Raw genomic sequence first — 24,019 nt, 5'->3', positions numbered from 1 at the left:
GACAGTGTTGAGACGCTTTACCAAGGTCGAGAAAGAGTCACATGCTGTTAGACAAAAAAGTTAAATTTTTGGTTCTGTTAGACGCTGAGGCTCATTCCTCAGAGAAACAGAAACTTATCAGGGACACAGAGACATGGTGCGATTTCAGGGAGTGTCTTCAGTCCATATAATCAGCTGACCTCCTCCTTCTCCTCAGACGCTACACAGACTTTTTTTTTTAGAAACTCTTCTCGGATGTTATGGTAAACGCGTCTCCTTTCAGCGCTGAAAGTGAATAAAATAAGTAAAGTCTGAATGCCGTGTGTCAATACAAGTTATGATTCATCGATCAGGATTTTATTGATCTCAACAACAGCTCCAGCAGTTATGACCTTAGCTAACAAGAAAAAGACTGAACTCAATCTCACTAAAAGTCTAAAGATTTATTTTCAGGACTTATTATTCATCTTATTGGATAATTAAGACCAGGAGGAATAATGGTAGGCCACAAAATCCAAATTACTTGAGTCCCAGTGAAGTTTCCACAGCAATATAAAGATTTTCAGAGCTAAACCTTTGAGCCTTTAGGACCAATGACGAAATAAATACTCTAATCTAGAGAATCTGAATAACCCGACATCCTTGTTTGCTTTCTGGAAGCCTCCTTTTCCTCTTTAAAGCAAGACGACCTGTTTCATTTTTTGGAAGGGATCAATCAGAGGTAGGAAATCGTATCTCCTTAATTGCAGGTTTGCTGAGCAGCTCAGTTGTGACGCTGCATTTGATGTGTAAACACCTAGCAGCGCCGATAAGGCGCACCAGTTATGCATGGATACACTTTATTTTATTTGTTTTGTTGGGGTATAAATGGAAATTGAATCTGTCCGAACAGATTTCAGGTTAAGATTAGTGGCGAAAGGACCCGGTGAGTCCCGACCTGCTTTTGTGTAGCATTTAGAAAATTGTGAACACAAGAGATCAGCATTGTTTGTCTCTAACTTATTGAAACAGTTTAAAATGCTTCTTTACAAGAGCTTCAGATGACAACGTATGCTGTGCAAACGCAAGAAAGAAAGAAAGAAAAAACAGTGATGGTGAAATACACACACTCGCTTTGTGGATTCAATTCATTCACTTTCCCAAGTGGATCTGATTACCGTTAACAACGACTCAGGTTTGCGAAAAGCGAGACCGGCTCTCCTCGAGGTAAAATGTGAGACGTGTCACAAAAGACCGAGACACGGCGACACACACGTTCCTCCACAGTGTAGACTACATGATTATGTAAAGGAAGACAACAAATCTGGTGGTAAAAAAAATAAAAAATTCCTGGCTTTTCTTGCTTTAAAATGAAAAAAATTTAAATAAGCATCTGTGAAAAATAATTCAACTGCTTTCACTTGCTGATAAACTCCACATGAAGAGCTTCAAAAATAATACATGTTTGGTTCTGGTGCAAAAAAAAAAAAAAAAATCACCTTCCCCCCATCGATCATCAACAACCTGTTGCCTTGACGACCCACATCATTCAGTGTCTGGAGTTGGAGGGGAAGACGCCATCATACACCTGCTGCAGGAAACCCACTGTCATCTGGACAAAACCTGCAGCACTGTGAGGATCATGTTCGGTTTCTCCAGAGCATTTAGCACAATTCAGCCTGATCTGCTCTGTGAGAAACTCCAGAAGACTCAGATGAAGACCTCAACAATCCCCTGGATCTGTGACTACCTGACAAACCGACCACAGTCTGTGAGACTGGAGGACTGTGTGCCTAACCAGGTTGTCAGCAGCACAGGAGCACCACAGGGCTCTGTACTCTTGTTTTCTGGACTCCTGTTGATGTACAGAAATACTTGGGTGACTCTGCAGATGTATCAGAAGCTGAGGACGGAGATCCGGTGGATCGCTTTGCGTCATGGTGTGGAAACAATCATCTCATCTCCAATGTGAACTAAACAAATGAGATGATTGTACGGTAGACTTCAGAAGAAACAGGATGAGGTCAAAACCTATTTCCATCATGGGAGGAGTGGTGGAGGTGGTTCAGGAATATAAAAACCTTGGTGTTCATCTGGACAACAGACTGGACTGTTGGATCACTTCATCTTTCTTGTCTTCAACTTACAGAAGAAAAACCAACTCTCTGTTTGATGCTGCCACCACAATGCCTAATTATGGGATTGTTGTGTCAGGGAGGGGTGGTGGGGGGCGTATGCAGTGTTTGTTTCATAGAGCTTCAGATGCCAGGAGAAAAACAATTAAGTCCTGCTTCCATTTGACCAGAACACCCTCCTCCTTGCTAGCAGCTTCCCTTCTGTGGATTATTTACATGATGGTTCACATCAGCTTTGGTTTTGCAGTTGTACCATAATCTATTTTTAGGGAATGGATTCGTTTTTCATGAGATGTTTAGGGCTGCTACACCAACATAACCTCGCTTCCACCTTCTGTACATATTTCTCCCTGGCTTGTCTGCTGTGTTTCTTGGTTACCACAATGTGATTTGTTTCTCTGAGACCTTCAGTACAAGAAGAAGTTATGTGATCTTAACTTACACAGAGCTCAATTTACTAGTTTCCAACTGAATTTCACTGAATTTTATTTAAATTAGGCAAAGGCATGTTGCAGTTTTTACAATGTTATTTGTAGCAAGATGATTAAAACTTAGCATCTTCTTCTGCTTCAGCGCTATGCACTGATTTGTGATGGTCTATTGCATAAAATCCCAACAGCCTACATGCAAGTTAGTGGTTGTGAGATGATTAAAAATGGAAAGGTTCCAGTGGCATAAACGCTTTGGCAAGGCGATGCAGCATTTAAATCCATTTTACTGCAGCCGAGGCAACAAAAGGACGTTAGCTTATAAATAAAACCAACTCGCATTATGCAAAAACACAAGAAAGTTGTAATTTACTTTGAATAATGTGTGCAGACAGCTTTTCACACTCAGGACTCCATGCTTCTCAGTTTGTTTTCTTTGCACCCGGTCATGCACCACAAACAACATTTCCATTTTATAATCGCTGTGATATCATAACCTTAAAACAACAAACTCTTTACGACCTGAAAGCTTTACTTCATTACTTGACAGTCATCTCTAGTTCTTTTGTATACACAAGCCGATTCAGGTGATAAATGTAAATGTTCCTTTGATGAAGTGCCAACAGACACGTCCGGCCAATAAACAGAGACGATCTGGAGAGGTGGAGTGGCCACAGACAATGGTGCCACTGAAATCTAAAGTATAAATCAAATCTATGTCTCCAGCACCATCAGATTTCAAAGCACGTACTGAACGCTCCTTACATCAACATAATTTCCACATGAAGGGTTTTGCATATTGACCACAGCAGCCAAATGAAACCATTATGTGACCTACTGATTCACCTTACTGCAAGTGGAGATACATGAATTCATTGCCCCCATTTAGTTTTTTTTTTTGCCCAAAGCGCCCCCTGGTGGATATTTTAAGAAAAAGAAAAATATGAAGGTCACATTTATTTTGATAAAGTATATTTATTATTTGGATTTTAGATGGAGTATTTACAGGTGCAGAGATGAGATTATTTAACTAATGTGAGGCTGGAAGGCTAGTTTCTTAGTAAAAGACTATTTGAGTCTCATAGGATATAAATCATTGCACCACAGTCCAAAAATACTCTTTACTGCCTTATCAGACATTCTCTGCCCTTAATATGCTGCAGGTTCGAAACTAAGATGTGTGTAGTCGCTTTTTCCCATCAGCAGACATGAATCTGACACATTCGATGTCGAAGCCACGCAGAACTATGAAAGAGCTGGTCAGTCAGTCATCATGTCGGCTCCTTCTCCTCCTGTGGCGTCCGCCAGGCTGAGCTCTTCCATCATCTCCATCAGGGAGATGCGAGGCGCTCCGTCATCATCGGTGTCGCTCTCTACTGGGATCTTTGAGGCATCTGACGTAGGAAGGGGGGGAAAAAAATAAAAATCGCTCATTAGCTATAGAAAAGTCTTGAAATGAGTGATTTTACAGAAAATTAAGCAGCAAATGTCAATTACTGAGCTGCAATATGACAAAAGTGAAATTAAATAGAAATTTCCATCCACATGTTATATGGTAAACCAATTCTAACTATAATTTATTATAATTAAGACTGCATTTAATTACTCAAATAGATTTTTTTATTTGAACCAAATTACAGTTAATATAATCAAATATAAATTGGATCCATTTGTCTTGGTGTGACTTTTTTTTTTTTTGCTGAACTGAAGCTACATTAGGCTCACCTCTGTAAATGTTGACATTTTTCCTCAATGCCTCATCTTCCTCCAGGTCCTCCAGGAAGTCCTGGTATTGTCTAAAGGGGGAAAAGGGAAAAACAAAATCACGGTAAATAAACTTGTGCACATAAGAAAATCAACATTAACAGGATACTTAGCACGTTTTTGAGCTATTCATAAATAAATTAGTCACCTTTTAGCGATCCAAAGTGCTTAGCATTAGAGCTAAGATTAGCATTAGATTAAATGAAAAATAAATCTGCACATGAAAGTAATCTAAAAATTGCTCAGAAATGAACAGTCAACAGGCTACCTGCTATGAACATCCTGCTGTGAATCTCAAATAAATTCACCAATTAAAAAAACAATAGGTGAATTTTATAAAACTGTAGGACACGAGAGGAAAAACTATCCAAAAATCTTGATTATCCTGGATTTAAAACTTGCAAATTAAAATCAAACACCCCACCTCTCGTCGTCTGTGTCCATGCCTTCCCGGTCTCTGGCCATCTCCTGCAGCTTCCAGTTCCTGCGCTTCACTCTCCTGCTGCGATCGTAACTCTTCTTGATCAGCACCTTTTACAGTCCAAAGGGAAAGCATACAAATACAGACAACAACATGAGAACAGGATCCTCTGATATTGATAGATTTAGAGGCAGTGTTTTGTTTTGTCCACAAGGTGGCAGTGTTTGAAAAAAAAAAAAAAAAAAGGCCCTAAATATCTGGGATTTTAGGTAGTCTTAGATAAAACCTACCACATCAGGAAGATGGTGTGGGTTCATTTTGTTCAGGTACTCATCGTTGATGTTGGAATTGGCAAAGTCGTACCTGCAGGAAAATGTTAAAGCTTGTGTCAGACTTAGAAATTAGGTCACCCAGACTGGTTTCAGTTCTTCCCACTGTGAATAAAGCAAATTTAGGACAATAAAGTTGCCACCCTTGGCAGATTCTTCATGTAGGAAGAGATCAGAAGTAAAAAAAAAACTGCTAAAAGAGAAAATGAAGGTATGTAGCAATTACAATTTGGCCCAAATACACACATCAGATCTCGCCAGCCGTCTTGTGACTCGACACCGACTCACCCCATCACCAGGTCTCCGATGTTAAGCAGATGGCCCAGGAATGTTCGGCAGTGATACTGCTGACTGGAATCCATCTCCGAGGTTTTCTGCACCCACACCTCAGCCAGTGTGTGCTGCGACATAAATTTACAGGTTTAATTCATTGGAAGTCTACAACTTTTATTCTCTCACTGTAGGAGTTTCTGCAGGGCAGCGATTCCTGCTTTAAAAGTGGGTTAACAGGATTTACGACTGCTGCTACAATGTGTGGAATATCTGGAAAAGTCTGTAGTGCTTTTGTTTCTACTGAGGATCTTTGCAAAGAGAGGGGTTTTCTGAAGCAGCAGGCTAATGCTCCTCCTCTAAATCGAGCTAAACCTGACAATTCAGCTTGTAACAGGTTTCTTAAAGGTTAATGGCTGTAGGTGTATGGACTAAATGTACAGTGAGGCGTTTAATGCACTTTAGAGCATTGCTCCCCTCGAGCTCTTTGTAATACATTCCTTGGTTAAGTGGCTTACATCACACTGAACTCACAGATGGCTGCAGCGGACAACACAGTCTCTCTATTCAGGGTTTCTGCAGGTTTCACCAACTAGTATTAAAGACTTTTTAGGACCATTTTTTCATGTTTAAAATCCACTAAGCCTCCGACTTCAGAGTTTGTGTCGCACCAAATGCAGCTCTTTGATCAGTGCTAGTAGCAACAGCAGCGCCAAACGTTTTATGGGGACCTGCAGCCCACCAGGGGATCAAACCTGAAATTTCTGGGGTTTGTTTGTGGCTCTTGGCAGCAGCTTTGTGCTCACACTGCATATTGCGCTTTACAGTCTTAACTCCTGTAATGCCACGGTTTTTTAGTCCTGAATATATGTAGCATTGTACAGGTTGGCAACAGAACTTAGCTAATGACGAAGACGAATGTCCTCCAGGAAATGGCGAGAATCTGCGCTTACCCATGATTGACGTAAAAAAACCAAACCTGCCAGATAACTAGCATGTATTAGCAGCTAGCTGCCGCTAGCCTCATGCACCACAAGTCACAGAATGCAATGAAAATGTCCATGTGTGACAAAAAAAACAACTCACAAAACACTACATAGGAAGTTAAATAATTCACAATAAAAAGTAAGAATAGTGATTAACGTATTTAAGGCCGACCTGCTTTTTTAAATGAATTTAAGATGATCTTAAGGGCTTAATTTTAAATATATGAATTTAGCTTTCTTAAGGATGTGTGAAAACTTGGGAGAAAACAAAACAAAAGATTTAACAAGTTAAAGTTCATAATTTTACGATTTTTTAAGTGGATTGCAAATCATGGAAACCAGAAGCGAGAGAATGTGGCAAAATAAAATGTTTTTCACGTTTTGTGACGTTTTAGAACAGAAACTGAAGAATAATTTGAAATAATTGCTCAGTCTTAATTTAAACCAGTGTATAGACTGATTAGAAAACCAGGATGAAGCCAATTTTTGAAGCCAATTTTTAAGGATTATGCAACAAACACTACGACTTCTGTTGACAAATTGTCTCCCTGAACTGCAGTCCTGCAGAAATTCTGAACAAAACAGAGGGAGGATTCAGCATTTAACCGAAACAGACACTTTTTGGTAATATTGTGGCTTTACAATAAATCTCAAAGCTGTTGTAAAACAAACTTTTTTTCATGTAAGGATAATTTCCATCGCTGAGGAACAACATCGGTGGACAAAGAGAAGCAGCATGGCACTGCTGAAACCACATTTCTCTTGGCTTTTTTCAAAAACGTCAATGAAAGCGCAGCATCCAGACAGAGGAAAGAAGATGGGAACCTAACTCCAATCACTCCTGTGCGGTTCTGTCATCTTGGCTCGAGTCCCGCATACAGGTTCAGCGATAATGTAATGGTCTGCCATCGATTTTACTTCCAAGAGAAGAGCAATGTTCCCCTGCGTTGCAAACCGTTCTGCACTAGCACACCCCACCCAGAGCCTCACCTTGTTGGACCTCATGCCAGCTCCAGCGCCCAGTTTCTGGTCTCTGATGACGTCGGCGTCCATTACGATGAACTCCTCCAGTTGCCGGGGGCTGCAGAGACTGTTGAAGGGGTTTCGCCAGTATGTGTTCCCATCCACTTCTGCAACTGGTGTGATGAGGGTAGACTATATGACATTTTTTTCTTCTTCAAACGACTCCTTTTCATTCACAATTTGTGTTTATGTCATCATGTGATATTCTAATTTTAAACTGTAAATGAATGAAGTAAACAAATAATAAATAGGAAGTCATTCTGGATTAAAACTCAACCAGATTTAATATAATTAACTAAAAAACAAAAATAAAACCTGATCTAGGCTAAATGCTCACCTACAGCACATTTGTTTTTCTAGTCATTCCTGAGGTTGTGTACGCTTTACAGAGTGCGATTTGCATCTTTAACGTTTTTCCATCCGTCTATGCTTTTACATAAATCCCACAGAATTTTCTGATTTCTCTACAACCAATGAGCTGCTCAAGCAAAAAACAAAAAAACAAAAAACAAAAACAAGTTAATTAGTGGCCGACTGAATCTGCTCAACAGGCCTGAGGCTGTTTCAGCAGTTCAGTCGGCTCAGAGACGTTGCACCAGAGCAAAGCCGCAGCTCTTTGAAGTGCAATTAAAAACATGTGTGCCGTGGCAGGATGTCAGAGGTTTGCTCACATAACAAATAACTGCACCAGCCAAGGAGGCACATCCTCACGCCGCTTGAATTTGTCAAGAATTTGAAGAAAAGCATGAAATTAAAATGGTTCAGACATGTCAGAGTGCACAGTGCTAATACCACTTTCCGTGTCTGTAATGGTGCTGTGAACGAAGGCCAATGAGTCGGACGAACCAGACGTCGAGAAGATGCACACAGATAAATACTGTAACCTGTGGCAACTGTTCTCAGGCTGTTTACACAGCTGAAACTGAACAACTGCACAAAATAAATGAAGAAATGTGTGATTTACAAAAGAACTACTTGTTATAGTCAGTGGAAAATATGTCATTATTGTGAGCCAATACTCGCACATTTCAGCTTTTAATCTTTTAAAGGTGTAAAACTAGTAAATTCCTTGGCCTAAAAGAGTAAAAGTGAAAAATGATCATCTATAAAAAGAAAAAATGCGTTAAAGTCTCCCAGGATGGAGGCATTGGTGCTGAATCAAACAGAAAATGAGGAAATAAAGGGATTAACTTCTACTTATCAGATATTTACTATCAAAGTAACAGCAAATCAATTTTTAATTGCTGTAATTAAACCTTTCTTAGTCTGTATATACATCAACAAACAACATGTCTTTTTGTGTAGTTGGGTTTTTAATCAAACCCAGAAAAACAAAAACTTTTTCAGTATCTACACTGACGACTGCAGTTTTGGGTCAATGAAGAGAAAAATTAGCCGATTGTCGCATCACTAAGCAGCAAGGTAGTCAGAACATTCAGAACCATCAAAACAAGTGAAAGATAACTTTAATTTAATATCTCTAATAGGACAGACTCCTTATTCCTTAATTAATGTAGATGTAATAAAAGTCCAATACTTTGCTGAGCTTCCACAAACCAAGTGAGAGCAAGTGGTGAAAAACACAAGTCAGTGTAACTGTGTGAAACTAAACAGAAATGTTCTTTGATAAATGAGGCCTGGTGTGTTGGAGCCAAAGTATTCAAACAGATTTAGGGTTAGGGCGCAGAGATGATAGTGGAACGAGTTCCAGTTGCGATTTATGAAACGCATACAGGCCAAAACCTGTGCACAAAATCTGCAGAATCGCATGATTTGAGATCCAAGCGAATATAATTTGAGATCTGTGTGAAAACGACTGCCTACCCATTTCATTCTCTGCCATAAGCACATTTGATCCTAAATCAGATACTAAGAAGTAGTGAAGCTGGCTGCCACTTTAGCGTCATTTTAGTCCGTTAAGAGAACCATTAGACTGAAAAAACACCAAATCTTACTAAGTATTTTTGGTCTAGTTTCTAGTGCAAATATCTCAGTACACTTGAAATAAGACACAAGTAACTCAGGAGCAACTTTTCAGCAAGTCAGGAGTTTGTTTTAAGTAAATATGTCCTTAATATTGATTTAAAAAAATTACTAGTTCCTTTGTCAGAGTATTTCACTTCTAACAAGACATTTTTCCAAAGTTATAATTGAAATAATCTGCCAATGAAACTAGTACTTTTCCATTAATATTGAGGCATTAATATTAATATTGAGGCATTAAAACAAGTTCCTGTATATTGCTGAAAAATTACTTGTAAGTTAGTTTTGTCTTATTTCAAGTGTACCGAGATCTTTGAAACTAGATTTTATGTCTTTGCAATGCAACCTAGTTGAGTCATAAATTTAATGTAAACTAACAAGTACATCCACAGGAGTGCCGACATTTAACTCAAATGTTGTGAATTAACCTACGACCTCTTCACCTGGGCTTTACCACATTGTTTAACGGCACAGCGGTCATAGTTAAAACTCACTCTGCAGCGTCCGGGGGTCGATGAGGTGGATGGTGCTGGTGACCCGGATGCACACACAGATCTGACCCATGTTCCCCAGGCTCTGCGCCAGCCGTGGGGGGAGACAAACCACGTTGTCCTGACAACCACGCAGACAAGACAAGATCAAACCGAGTCTTTCAGGTTAATTGAAAATAAAATAATCTGATAACCGTTTCAGTTTTTAAAATCAATTCAGGCTTTATTTTCCACATGTTTTATAACTGTTTAAATAAACATTTCTGACCGGGTCTGGGTTTCTAGCAACATGTGAGAATACTTTAACGTTTAGCTATTATTTCTAACGTACTTATGAGAGATGCTTTTAGCTAATGGCTAACTTGCTTCTTGATTGAGCAGTCAGGAAATATAAAGACGGATTTAATTTTTTTTGTTCAAATCAGTGATAAATATGTGTGGTCAACATGGATTTACAGTTTTAAGGTGGTGGTATTTTACGGTACTATAGAAGCAATAATAAAATAGACTCATTTAAAACAGGCTTCTTTGGGACACAGTGTAATTTGTATCACTAAACTGCACACAGAAACTGCATTGAATCATATATTTGTTAATTTGCTGACATTTATTGATGCTTTGGTGGAACAAAGAGTAAAAATGACATTTTTGCTAACACTGCCAATTTTTTTTTTTCCCCATTTCAGATAATTTTAAATTCATTTATACAACAATAATTTAAAATTGTTATGAAGAAGCTGTTCACACTAAACAATATGATAAATGGCCACTTCTAGTAAAAAGTATTAACAAAGTTGAAAAGACAAATAAAACTATTCATTGTGGAAGTGGTCACTGAAACAAAGAATTTTGATGGATAGTATTTTCAGTATCAGCTTCAATTATTGACTAGAAATTTGTTTTGGATCAAACTTTAAATTCAGAAATTGGAAATAAAAAGCTAACAAAAAAATCAACTCCAGTCTGTTCTATATATAAATCCAAACTAAAATGAAAACCCAGCAATATAGTGACAAATCAGTAGCATACCTTGCAGACGGGAACAATTTCTATGGAGAAGGTGCTTTTATAGTTGTATGTGTTTGAATGAATGTCATGAGAGATGAGCCGCTGGGAGGTTTTGGACCTGAAAGAAACATTTGGGAAGTAATGGGTTTCAAGTTCTATAGAAATTACCTTTACAAATTAGATACTCAAACACTAAATTAGCATACTTTTATAAAAATGTTGATGTATAAAAAATATTGATCTAAGCAAGTAATAATTCTAGCCATTGCCTTTTTCTTATAACCAATTTTACATTTTTATCATCTCATAAATCAGTTTACGACAATTCCTGAGCGTAACTGAAGGTCACTGAAGGTTTGTTTCTCCTTCTGAGCCCAGAGCGAAGCAATGCTCACCTGCAGGGCACAGTGCACTGCAAGAAGTCCACCATCTTCTGTGCGTGCTGCTTGGAGCCATAGTAGAAATCAATGCCCTCTGCGAGAGAAGACCAACACCATCAAACAAGCAAATTAATCACAGGTGCTTCACCGGTCATCACTGCTGCAGGGCATGCATGCATGCGTGCAAACACACACACACACACCCACACCCACACCCACACACACACACACACACACACACACACACACACACACACACACACACACACACACACACACACACACACACACACACACACACGAAAATATGGCAGCCAGATGTTTTAACCTTCATAAAGCTTTCAAGTCCTGCCACGACACAGAGATGATTTAGATTACACTTTTGAGCCAAATTCCACTTTCGCATCCTGTCCAAGAGTGCAAAAAAAAAACAAAAAACCGCTGCTGCTGCTGAGCTGTCACAGCATGTGCATGACTGGAGTAGCTCTTAGCATATCTAAAAAGGCAGAGAAGCGAGCTTGCATTGCTAGAAGCTGGTTTGAAGTGCCGGCTCTGATTGCAGCGCTCTGATTAGACGCACAAAGCGTGCCACCATGAGACCCTCCTGAGGCCAGCTGTGGGAAGCGATTGGCGCCAGCGATAGGCAGGCGCGGTTTGTGCTCTGGTACAGGAAGAGCTAATTAACACTTGACATATTGTCACGGTCCAACTCGAAGGCAAGTTCCCCACTGTTCAGTCCAAGTTTGGGTTAAAGACCCAGATGAGAACAGGAACCACGCCTACTGGGGGGCAAAATCTGAAACCATGAGAGAGAAAAAAACACACACAACACAAACCTACCATGAATTTCTTTAATGTTTAAGGCATTCTGGTGGAGTTTGTGCTTCAGGATCAGCTGCTCCAAGTAGTAGAAAGTCTTTTTATGCACAGTCTGAAAGAAAACACAAATTCATGTGAATACAGTGAAACGATAAACACCATATTCATTTACAGCATGTTGAAACAAACCTCATGAGTTATTTATCAAGTAGAAACAGCCTTTTAGTCTCTTCTTTTTCAACAAAACCTTCATACTATTTTTTAATTTTCATTTCAAGCTCATTTCTGTCTTTGTTTTTTAACATATTCTGGCATTTTTCATTTATTGCTTTAGCTTATATTCGTCGACTCCAAATGAGAACATGTTTTGATTTAGCAGAATAATAAACTGCTGTTTTGTCAGCTACCGAGGCAAAAACCTTCCCGTAGTCAGGTTAGTGTTGCATTGTGGGGCGCCGTAAACAAACTAACAAAACAAAGGCAGCACATCTGTTCATTCAGCTCTAATCAACTTCCATAATGTGTTCTTGAAATCTACTTGGTACGTTTATCAAATAATTTTGTCTGAAATTGTTTCTGAAAAAGCTCCAACAGGACAACATTCCTTGTGCTTTGGTCAAGTCCAGAAAATAGCATTTGCTTCCTGTGTTTAAATTTGGTTCTCAGTCCTCAGAAACATGTAAAAATACTGAACGCTCTTGTGTGTTGAGTATTTTAATTTGCATTCAAGTTCCTCTGTGTGTAAAGGAAATAAATTGTATTGATTCAGACCAAAGAATCGGAACTACAAATGTGGGGGAAAAAAGAGAGGTCTAATTACCTTTTTGATTTTCAACTTCTATTGTATTACTTTCTGGATTCTCTGCCAATAACTCAAAAAAACAAAAACAATCCAAGAGTCATTTTGAGCATTAGCAACTCTACAACTGATAAATAAAATGTTGCAAAGTCAAGAACCTGATGACAATGCAGCTCTAATTTTCAACAAAAATGATGAAAATTAGAGCTGCTTTGAAAAACAAAAAACGGATCCTAAAATTAGGAGGAGGCTGGTGTTTGCTGCACAGCTCCTCAGTAGCTCACATTATACATCTAAAAGAAGGCTTGTTGTATTTAATCTATTTCTCTCTCTCTCTCATAGTGTCCATTTGGAGGTGAGGCCTCTTTTGTGCTGAGAATCGGAAACATGATCACAAGGTACAATATTTGACTTTCATTTCTACACCGATGGCATCCAGATGTACAATCTCACTCCCTCTGCTTTATTAGCAAGATGCCACAGATTGTGAAAAAAACTGACCTCATTAGTTTCTTGAATTATTTTCATGTCAACAGAAATTTTCTGTACATCATACCTAAACCCAGAGTCGTTCCAGCTGCTGTCAGACAACTTGTTTCTCACATGTCAATTTTATTTGCTGCATGTTTTAATTTCTTTTTTTTTATGTTGCTGATTGTTACTTTTTATTTGTTGCAGCTTTAAAAAATGTTTGCATACAAGTCATTTTTCAGCAATGGGAACTAAAATTGATTGGGTTTCAGTGTGTGATGTGGCAAATTAATTATTTAGTTACAAATGAATGAAAAACACACTTTGTCCAAATTCAGATTTTTTCCCCCCCCAACTAAAGGAATACATTCTAAGTCTGGAAATTTAAGCTTTTTCTTTTGTTTTACATTCAAGTTTGTTTTTATACAGACTTCAAAGATGATTAAATTAAGATTCCAGACTTTTCTAAACAACATAGGAATTTTACGAGACAAGTGAGATGGGTAAGATTTCCTGCAACCAGAGAGAGACAATAAACTTAGCGCCTAATCTAGACTACCTGACTTTGTGTTTTTCACCAAATGGGATAGATCAGCCCTGCTAGGATCAGGTAGTTTGTTTAAATATCTTAAATGCAGCTAACCTGTTCTGTTACATACACCTCCCTACAAAAAAAACCTTAATTTGCCTTTTCAATGCAAAAGCCTTGTAGCGTCATAAGTACCTAATTAAAGCAGTGAGATTAAAAGTCAACTAAAGGATCACAGGTAGATATTACGCAGTAGGTCAGTATGCATGATTGTTTACGTCAAAGTAAATTTTCTGAACCCAGACTAATTCTGCAAATCCAACATTAGGTTTTAACTACAAAGACTCATGCGTCAGGAGTTAAAATTATACAATAAATATCGTTAGATGAGCAGAAGCGCGACACAAACCTTCTGCCTCACTTGAACCACTGCCTTCCAGAAGTCCTTGGCCTCCACACGATGGCAGTCGTCGCACATCTGGTACTGGACGACAAACTCCACCACGAACACCTGCTGCAGGATCGCCCCATTCATCACCTGCAGCGACAAAAACAGTCATTAGTCACTGCGTATCACCGGATGCACTGACACACGCCGAGTACATTTAATTACTGAAACTCACTTGCTAACCAGGCAGTTTGAAAATTAAACCAGTGATTATTTTATGATTAACTTTAAAGTGGAGCCAACAGCGAGGCTCACAATCAGCACAAAAGAGCTGGCGCTGAGAAGTCCAGCAGCTCAAGTTCTTCCTAAAGGTCAAGAGGATGAGATAACAGCCACATGTAAAACCGGCTCCCCTCAAACACATAGATCTGTTGCTCTGCTGTAATTAAGATATCAATTCGATTTATGCATAATTTAACGCACACCATTAGCTAAAAGGCAGAGAAATCTATATATTTGCACTCTCCTGCTAATTAACATTTAAAAGAGAACGAGCCACAACTCAGATTTAATCTCTGCAAATGTCACCGTCCCACACTCGTCCCATCCTTTCTGACCTCCTACCTCTTTCTGGATGGTCAGTTTCATCTTAATCCTCTTGGAGTGGGGCTCCGTCCACAGGAAGCCGGCATCGATAAGCCGCACCTGGAAAATTAGGAAGGAGGGTGAAATGTCAGACTAAACTGGGCGTCAATCGGCTCTACAATTCAGACAACGAAGGTAATCAAGAGTCAAGAATACGCTGTTGAACAAAAGCGTTAATAGGGAGGCTGTAGATGGTTAGCAGCAGCGCTAAGACAGTTTCCACTGTGCATATTAATGCATCATTTGGTCCACTTAACTTCTGAAAGCAACTGGTTGCCTATGTTGTATTTGTATGAATTCAAGTCAAATGATCTTAATACAAATGGCCACTTATATTGTATATAAATGCATGCCACACTGTTTAGATAATTATTTGTACAAAATTTTGAACACTTGTGGAATTCTATATCAATAACATATCAGCAGCCTTCATTTAAAAAATAGCTATATATATATAAGAGTGTGGTACAGCAGACAACATGAATCCTATGAAACAATAGAATCAAACTAATGGATAGTAATGAAAAATACATCCAGGTATTACCAGGAAACATTTTTAAGATTAATTTCACAACAAAATCCTTCACTAATCATTTTTAAGAATACAATAGTTCTTTATTATTGCTACACAGGGGAAAATTACAACAGATGATTTTTCTGTTGTGATTGTGATTCAATAAAGTTGAATATGAAAATATCTAAAAACAAGATCAACAACTGTATATTAATAAAGTATATTAAGGCAGAAGAAATTAAAAATATGTTCCATTGACAGGTTCATACTGCAAACCTTCAGCTTTAAAAAAAAAAAAAGATTAAAACAAAGGCAAGTCTATTATGATCAAAAAGCCAAACTGAATTAACCATTTCCTTCCTCTTTACTATTATGCATCACTTTGCGATGCTTCATCACACAGAATATCAGTAAAATAATTCAAGGTTTGAGGCTGTTAGGCGACAAAAGGCAAAATAGTTCAAGATTTACATTTGTAAGGAAGTGTTAGAGCAAACACTTTTGAAAGCACACATTCACATGCTACAAGCAATTCTGCATTGAAATCCCTTCTTTTATCATTTCATTCTTAGCAACACATGCCTCAGACTAAAACCGTGACTCTCTTGCACTTTAAGTCTTTTAAGCTGCAGAGAGATAAGAATCCGCCCTACCTTGGTCATTGAGCTCTTCAGTTTTTTCAGACAAAGAGCGAGAAGCTCCCTCGACTCCAGAGCGCACTGCACCCAGGTGGCCGGAGGCTGCAGGTACCTGATTTACAAGAAACAAGCGGGATTTCTAAATCGAGGTTTCTAAATCGCCACAGAAACAACTATGTGTTATTGTTGCGCTGTAAAACGAACAGCTGCTTTGAGGTTCCAAACAAATTTAGAAAACAAACCGTTCACACTGCTTGCAGAAGTGAACCGTGACTTGCTTGGGGATTCCCTCGGAGATGTCGACCTGGGTGCGCAGGCAGGCCACGCACATGTTGGCAGGGTTGGGAGGAATGGGGACGCCACAGGTACAGCACAGGCTGCGCAGGAGAAAACAAACTTTAAAAGAGCTGGAGATGTCCCGTTTCTGCCCCTCTGGTAACTTTGTAGTCATGTTTGTCATGGTGCAAAATCCCTCCTGAAGGCACCATTTTGAGTTAATTTGACAGTTTTTTTAAAATTCATTTTTAACACCTTAAAATGATCCCAAGCTGCACTACCTCACCGAATATGTAGCTTGGCTGTTAACCCAATATGTACCGTTAACTTTATTTTCATTTCACAATTACTCTGATACTTATACTTATTTTTTTGTATTTCATTTTATATACTGCTTAGTCTAATTTGTATGCTTACTCCGATTAGTGCTCGCTGCTTTTAAAAGTAGGCTATAAGACACAGTTGCATAGTTATCACAGATGCTGTTGTTGACGCACATATTTAGAATCTCTCCTATGCATTACGTCTGAGATTTCCTGTTTGAAACGACACATTGGACAGAGAGTAAAAGAGAAAAGAAGGGCCTGAAATAGACCCAGTAGTTACATTTCTCTTTAAATAAAAACAAGAAGGCCCCCCTGAAGCCAGCTGGGAAAGTCAAAGCTGGTAGAGTTTGATATCATATATGACTGTGTGTAAGCACGATGTAATCACAGGTGACAGTATTATTATTTTATTATAAATTCTGACAGGTTGAGTCTCATTAAACCTGCAGCTTACAGAGTGAATATGTTCACCAATCCAATTGTGGAAATGTTCCTTAAGTGTTGAAACACAAAAAAATAAGACACACTATAATTGTCTCTCACGGATCACAACACAACAAGCAGAAAATCCTGACTTCAACACTAGAATGCTCAACTCAGGCTTGCAACTCCAACATAAATTCTGTGTTAATGGCAATGACCGTACACTTATTTAATCATTGTAGTTTGGTCCCATTTCGTTTTGTGAATGAGCAAAACCTCAACGTTATGGGTGAACACGACAGACAGAATTCTGTCTGTCTTGAGCTGCTTTTTGGGTTTCTCTCTTAATTCGGTTCTCCAACAGAAATAGTACTAGACGTATTTATGAGCGAAGTGACAGATTACTAATCGAAAATTCCTCGAAACTCTGATGTCATGTTTAAAGTTCGAATAGAAATGTGTTTGTTACATTTAAATTAAATGGTTTGTTAGGTAATAATTGTGTCACCATTTATTTTTGTGAACAGCAATCATGAGAGAACAAAGGATGTTTGTCGTACCAAATACATGTAACTAAGTCAGAGGTTGGATTCCACTTGTTTAACTCACATGTTCCCCTGGCTGCTGGCAGCTGGAGCCTGCATGTACTCCATCTCTCAGTTCGACAAATCACAGAAGAACCTCCCGATTTCTATTGACAGAAACATGAGAGATGCATTTGGTCAACTAAAGTACGCTTTCCTAAAGACATTTAAGCTTTAATACACTACGATAGCTCATACCGTTTTTATAAACTATGTTTTATAAGTATGTGCAATAGAACATGTAAAATTTGCTGAGCCTAAACATGATACCGGTCACTTAAAACCTGCTAACATCGCTGATGTTCTGGATTTTAGTAGCACACTTTTAGCATTGAAGGCTAACTTGCTCGGTTGCCGAGTAATTCTAAAGGAAAATAACAAAAGAATAAACTGAAACAAACGGGCAAACATTTTTTCTACTTCCAAATGGTCTAACCGAGTGCTGACAAGCAAACAACAATGTCTGAAAGAACAATAAATCCCGACATACCCTCAGTCGGAGCACTCCACGTTTTCACAACCGAGGACCGACGTGGGAAGCGTCACAAAGGACCCCGAGACAAGCCTTCGTTTTGCCTGAATAAATTTACTGCACACGCATAAAAAATAACGTTGTTAAAATCGTTAAAATATGTTATTTTTGTATTTTATTTATGTGGCGGAATTCATGTAATATGTAAATAAATTACATTTATGTTACAGAAATAATTGAATTTATATCACAGAAAGTGATATAAACTATAATTGAGAATTGCATATGTTTACAGGCAAATAATGGCTAAAATTTAGTAATGAAAAATATTAATAAAAGTGAACTTTGTTGTTTTGTTGGACCTGGTTAGAATAATCTAAGTCTGTAAACTCATGTCAGCATGCAACACTGTGCACGTCACCAGTTACTAATGCTGTCATTTGTTATAATGAAACCCCATCCAGCCGGTCCCCAACAATTCAAGGGTATTTGAATGTACCTGTCAGAAGCACTTGCTTGGATGCCTTCAGGTACAGTCGGATTTATTTAGAAACTGGAAATTTAACCAATCCTGCTTGTTGATTGCTTGTTGAATGTTTAAGTACCCTTTAATGTGCTTCAAGGTAATTTAGTTCAGAAAGCATTTACAAAATAATGCTTTGGAATTAGTTTACTTCTCATTTGTTAACTTCTTTTTTTTTTATTTATTGTTTATTAGCTTTTTGTTAGCTGGAGATAGGCACCAGCAACCCTCCCGACCCCACTAAGGGACAAGGGTGTAAGAAAATGGATGGATGGATAGTTTTTGGTTAGCACATAACAGTAAATTAAACGTCCAGATATGATTGCATGCGCCAGAACAAACCCTTTCTCCCTCTCCCATCCTCTGTTCCCCTCACCAAATGACTATGAGATTTATCTATTTGCTGACTTCTATGCTACAAGCGTACGGTATTTTTTTTATGAATACTTGAGTGTGTTTATTCCACAAACAACTGTTTTTGTTTTAATGTAGTCAGATATATTGTACCTGACTAAATTGTAAATATAACAAACATGACTAGTTTACATTTTATCACAATATTTAATGTTAATGTTTCTTTTTTGTTTGCTCATGTTTATCAGCGGACATTTTTCTAGTTGTTCTGTTTATATATGTTTTAATGCCAGACATATACAGGATCACTGTCCAAGTTGGGAATTTATATGTCAGATTTTTATTGTTTTACAAAAGACTGTGGTAATTTTATTTCATTTTATTACAGAATCCAATAGCCTTTATCACCATAGACAACGCAACAAAATCAAATATTTTAAGGATCTCCAAATCCTGTCGTTCTGTTGGGATTTTACTGGAGGACATGAGATAGAACTTAAGTCACCAGACCCAAATTATATCTTAAAATGTGTCTGGTGAGCCAGTTTTTCCTCAAGTATTGCTTATATAATTCTGCTAAGAGCAAGTTTCCTTATCAAATACCTTTTTGTACAATTTTCGTGAAGGGTTTCAGTTTAGTTACTTGGTATTTGTTAGAAATACAGGTTATTTGTTAGAAATACAGGTAACCACTGCTAAAGGAAATTCCGATCTGCACTTGAAGGCAGCACCGTGAATCAGAACAGCAGAAGCTCAGAGTCGCAGTCAGTCGGTGTTGCCACCGGGAATGGGCGGCTTTAAACGCTCGCTATTTTCAGGACTGGGAACTCTAGCTGAGCTGGTCAGAGCAGATTTTCTTGCTGTGACTTTACTCTCGTAAGGTAACCCAAAACCTTACTTCATTCAAATTTCAAGCGAGTTTTTCCCTCCTCCGAGTGTCGGTGTTCTCGGACCGCGGGAGATGGTCAACGCACAGCAGTTGGTGGCTCTCCGCCACGGGGCTACATGCTAGAAAGAAGCCGCCGGAGCACCGCGTCGGTTTCTGTCTGAATACGTTGCCACTCTGTCGTCCGGGCCCGGTTTAGAAATGCTCTAAAAAAAAAAAAGTGTCGCCTTTATTTTATTGGTTTTTCATGGTGTGAAAACGCTCTGTTAAATGTGCGTCGACAAAGGCTATGGAGTGAAATCTGCGGCGGGCGCGAAGAACACAACGACCTGCTGTGGTTTCCCTGAGCTGTGCGTAAACAAATAGATGATAGAGGATACGATGACCCTGCTTTCTCTTTTGGGTAGGATCATGCGTTATTTTCTGCTCAGACCGGAGACCTTGTTCCTGCTGTGCATCAGCCTGGCTCTCTGGAGTTACTTCTTCCACACGGACGAGGTGAAGACCATCGTCAAGTCCAGCCGGGATGCGGTCAAGATGGTCAAGGGGAAAGTGGCGGAGATGATGCAGAACGAGCGCTTCGGCGGGCTGGACGTCCTGGACGCGGAGTTCTCCAAGACCTGGGAGTTCAAGAGCAACAATGTGGCCGTGTACTCCATCCAAGGCCGGCGGGATCACATGGAGGACAGGTTCCAGGTGCTCACCGACGTCGTGAACAAGAGCCACCCGTCCATTTTTGGGGTTTTTGACGGCCACGGAGGAGAGGTGAGTCTGAATATGAAGATGTGGCGAAGGGACATTTATGTCTGATCAAAACATCTAGGTTCTTCACACTCAGCTCTGTGTGGGAAACCAAAGTATCCATTGTACCGGAACACTAAGGTGTAATTTAGTCTAGTTTGGTCTAGTTTTGGTATTTTGTTGTTGTAGTAAAATTTGGATACCAGGTTGACCTAAAAAATTTATTTATCCTTTTAAAATGACTCCATTTTATAAATCGGTTGCAGGAGTTTTAGAGCAGGTGTAAAAAATGTTACCAGGAATTAATTTGTAAGGTGGATTGTGTCAAGTTAAGATTATACAGTGGGTTGAAAAGACATTGTTACCCTTTACTCCACATTTTGTCGTCTTACTGTCACAAACTGCAGAGTAGTGACCACTTAAGATCAGAACGTTTTGTTCTGATCTGTTCCTTTTCTAGACTTTTATTTCATTTATTTGTTTATTTTTGGTTGAGGCATTGCATGTTTGGACAATTATTCACTCTGGTTTTGGATGCTGCGCAACTAAAAGGACCTTTTCGCTCACTTTGAAACATTTGTTATGGCAACAAGGTAGGACTGGGTTATATGGCCTGAAAATAAAATCTTGGATTTTTAAAAAATATATACCAGATTTCTATTTCAATTTTAATCGTTTTTTTCCCCCCACTCAATTTTTCCTCATTAAAAAAAAGGGTCTTAGAAAACTGGCTTTCATTTTAATTGCTCTGTCCTTGAGTTGACCTGAATTCAACGTCAAAATAAATAGAATCTGTAAAAAATTTTTCCCACCCCCCTCCAGATGGTAGTTCCTCTGTGGGCTAACATCACTCAGAACTTTGAAAACCCACGGAATGCAGTAGTGAAAAAACAAAATCCAGATTTTCCAAAAGCGGATATTTTATTTTAATGGCAGCTTCTGATGCTGCCAATAAACCGTAACACTTTGGGGATGATGTGTTCAAGGTGAATGCCCATGTTAGTACGCTTCTCCACAACTCATTTTTGACCTGTTTATTGTTCTGCCTGTTTTTCATGACGTTCATGAATGTTTTCTACCAAATATTTGATGCTTTCACAGATTATCTATATTCATACCAAAATGAAATTACATACAGGTTGACTGCTTTCCATTAAGTGGTATCATAGTAAAGGGGAATGAAAACAAATATGCACCACACTTTTAAGATATTTATTTGTTAAAAAATAAATAAATTAAAGTATCATCTCTAACAACTAAGTACACCAGATTTTATTTAGGGGTAGAAGAGTGAAATGGGGTTTAATACAAAAGCCCATTTGTATTAAACACCACCGAAATGCACCGATTTGAAAATGTGGGCTGATATTTTGCGATAGTGATATTGCTGTGATGGCCAATAACCAACATTTACCGATGTTACATATATTTCACTACTGTTTTGACATTGAAAAAAAATGAGCATACTGCTGACTTCACTTCTTTACTGTTAAGCCACTTTAGTTTTCACTTTTACTGTCACATGACCAAACCACACGACCAATTTCTCCTCCCCATCCAGAAAAAAACGACAACAAGATGGAAATAAATATTGGTTGTTAATATTGGCCTAAAGGTATTTATCTGACTGATGCGATATGTTAAAAAGTGACTAAGATCGGTTGAAAACTGTTGTTGCCAATATATTATGCATCCCTAAAAATAAAAAAAAAATAAAAAAGAAAATTTGTGACAAAATGTGAAAATTTAAAAGGCCCATGAATACGTTTTTAAAAGTAGTGGTTGACATTTATTTATCTTGCTCCAATTAGGCTCAATTTCCAGTTTTAAGTTCTCTAACTGGCAATTTGAAAAAATCTAACATTTGACTCAGGCTTATGCACCATGTCAGGATGAAGTGAATTAATGTTGAAGCACTCGACATAAAAACTCTCTTGGAGACAGTGGCTCAAGGTAAGGGCATGCACTGAAATTCTTGCTCTGTCAGCTGAAACCTCCCCACAATCCACTTTGATAGGTTTTCTTTTAAAACTAAGGCGAAGTGTCACGAAGCTGACTTTACCAGTCGGGACTGCTGCAGGAAATCACCAATCCAGTTTTGGACACTTGAGTAAACGAAGGAGGAGTCCAACAACTCAACCACTGTTTCATAATGGAGGTGCTTAAAAATTGACAAATCAAAACAAAACTATATTTTTCCATGTATTTTTATGCCTTGATGATGAATGCTAGAGACAACCGTTAAACATAACAGATGTGTTGCCACAATCAGAGTGAGAATACAGGTGTAGTCTGACTCACTGTTGACTCACAGCAGCTCTGCTGCGATTCTCAAAAGGTTCTCCACTGCGGTTTGAATCAAACAAGTTTGATGTTGTCGTTTCTTTTGGTGGGTTAAGAGGCGAGAAAGAAAAAGTAATTCACTACAAGATCCTTTTAAAATAGCTGGATTTAAACCAGGCTCTCTACTGACTGCACTGATGCAACTAAAGGCAAAGCACAAAAAAAATCACTTGATCTTTTCTCTTCAAAGTCTGCATTAAGCATTACAGAAACCATGTCATCTCTCCGAAGACCACCACGGCCTGACGACGTCTTCATTCAGAGTTCAGACGCTCTGCAATAATGCGCTAAATATATCCACGCATGGCCATGGAAGTTGTCGTTCTCTCAGAGGAAAATTAGATTTAGTGGAAGCTGAGTGCACTTCAGTAGATTTTGACCAAAAGTGGTCAATGGATTGCTGCTGTCTTCTGTTTTTTTTTTTTTTTTTTCTCTTTCGTTCGTAGAGCTTTTCCCTCTCTGCTTCCTCTCTCTATTTCAGGAGATTCCTAAAATTGAGCTTCACAAACTTCCTTAAAGGAATGTTTTTTGTTTTTTTTTAATATCCGCTTGAGGATAAAGAGTGAGGTGGCATCAGTTGTTGCATTATATTTTGTGAAACATGTTGGCAGACAGCAGCCATGAAAAAGAAGTTTCTATATTTGGTAAATCTGGATTTATTACCCCGCGCCCAAAACCTGTTGAATAAACTTGCGCAGTAGGGTGCATTGTGGCCCAAGGCAGAGCCAAGAATACAATATGCCTCAGCTGGCTTGTTGGTTAGCTGTCAGAAAGTTTTATTTCTTTGTGCGCACAAACGATTGTCTCAGTGAAACCACACTGTGCCATTAAAGCAAAGTCTTGCTCATGTCAACATCAATCTATTGTTCAGGGCTGCATCAACGAGTTCACAAAGTCTTGACTTGGAGTTAAGAAATCACGCTTTTCTTTTCTGATTCAGTTCTTTTTGTGTACGTAGCACCAAATTAACCACAAATAACTTCCCCATTGAACTTTCATATCCAATTATATGAAATCCAGATTAGTAAACAATTTCATTTAAATCAGTTAGTCAAGTCTTTGACTTCACAGCAGTCACTTAATGTTCAAGAAGCTAGGAAATAGACAGCAGC

The 24,019-nt window shown here is 38.6% G+C and overlaps 2 protein-coding genes across 2 annotated transcripts in view; one reads left to right on the top strand and one right to left on the bottom strand.

Moving 5' to 3' along the window:
* Positions 1–3,476: 3,476 nt before the first annotated feature.
* nmd3 (NMD3 ribosome export adaptor) lies at positions 3,477–18,228 on the bottom strand. The gene is made up of 16 exons (XM_008425814.2): positions 18,079–18,228; positions 17,614–17,695; positions 16,222–16,356; positions 15,995–16,091; positions 14,807–14,887; positions 14,204–14,332; positions 12,017–12,107; positions 11,192–11,270; positions 10,818–10,914; positions 9,792–9,909; positions 7,282–7,427; positions 5,324–5,436; positions 4,997–5,069; positions 4,710–4,816; positions 4,247–4,317; positions 3,477–3,915 (listed from the first exon to the last, which is right to left on the bottom strand). The coding sequence occupies exons 2-16, from the start codon at positions 17,655–17,657 to the stop codon at positions 3,782–3,784; spliced, it is 1,515 nt and encodes a 504-aa protein (XP_008424036.1). The 5' UTR covers positions 17,658–17,695; positions 18,079–18,228; the 3' UTR covers positions 3,477–3,781.
* A 1,458-nt stretch (positions 18,229–19,686) lies between these two features.
* The window catches only part of ppm1lb (protein phosphatase, Mg2+/Mn2+ dependent, 1Lb), a 56,499-nt gene continuing 52,166 nt past the window's right edge, over positions 19,687–24,019 (top strand). Inside the window, exon 1 of the mRNA XM_008425816.2 lies at positions 19,687–20,588. Within this exon, the coding sequence (XP_008424038.2) occupies positions 20,190–20,588 (399 nt within the window). The 5' untranslated portion in view covers positions 19,687–20,189. The remainder of the gene's footprint in view (positions 20,589–24,019) is intronic.

The sequence above is a fragment of the Poecilia reticulata genome, chromosome 13, assembly GCF_904066995.2.
Source record: "Poecilia reticulata chromosome 13, P_reticulata-male-v2, whole genome shotgun sequence".
NCBI lineage: Eukaryota > Metazoa > Chordata > Actinopteri > Cyprinodontiformes > Poeciliidae > Poecilia > Poecilia reticulata.
This window is presented reverse-complemented; position numbering and strand designations above follow the sequence as displayed.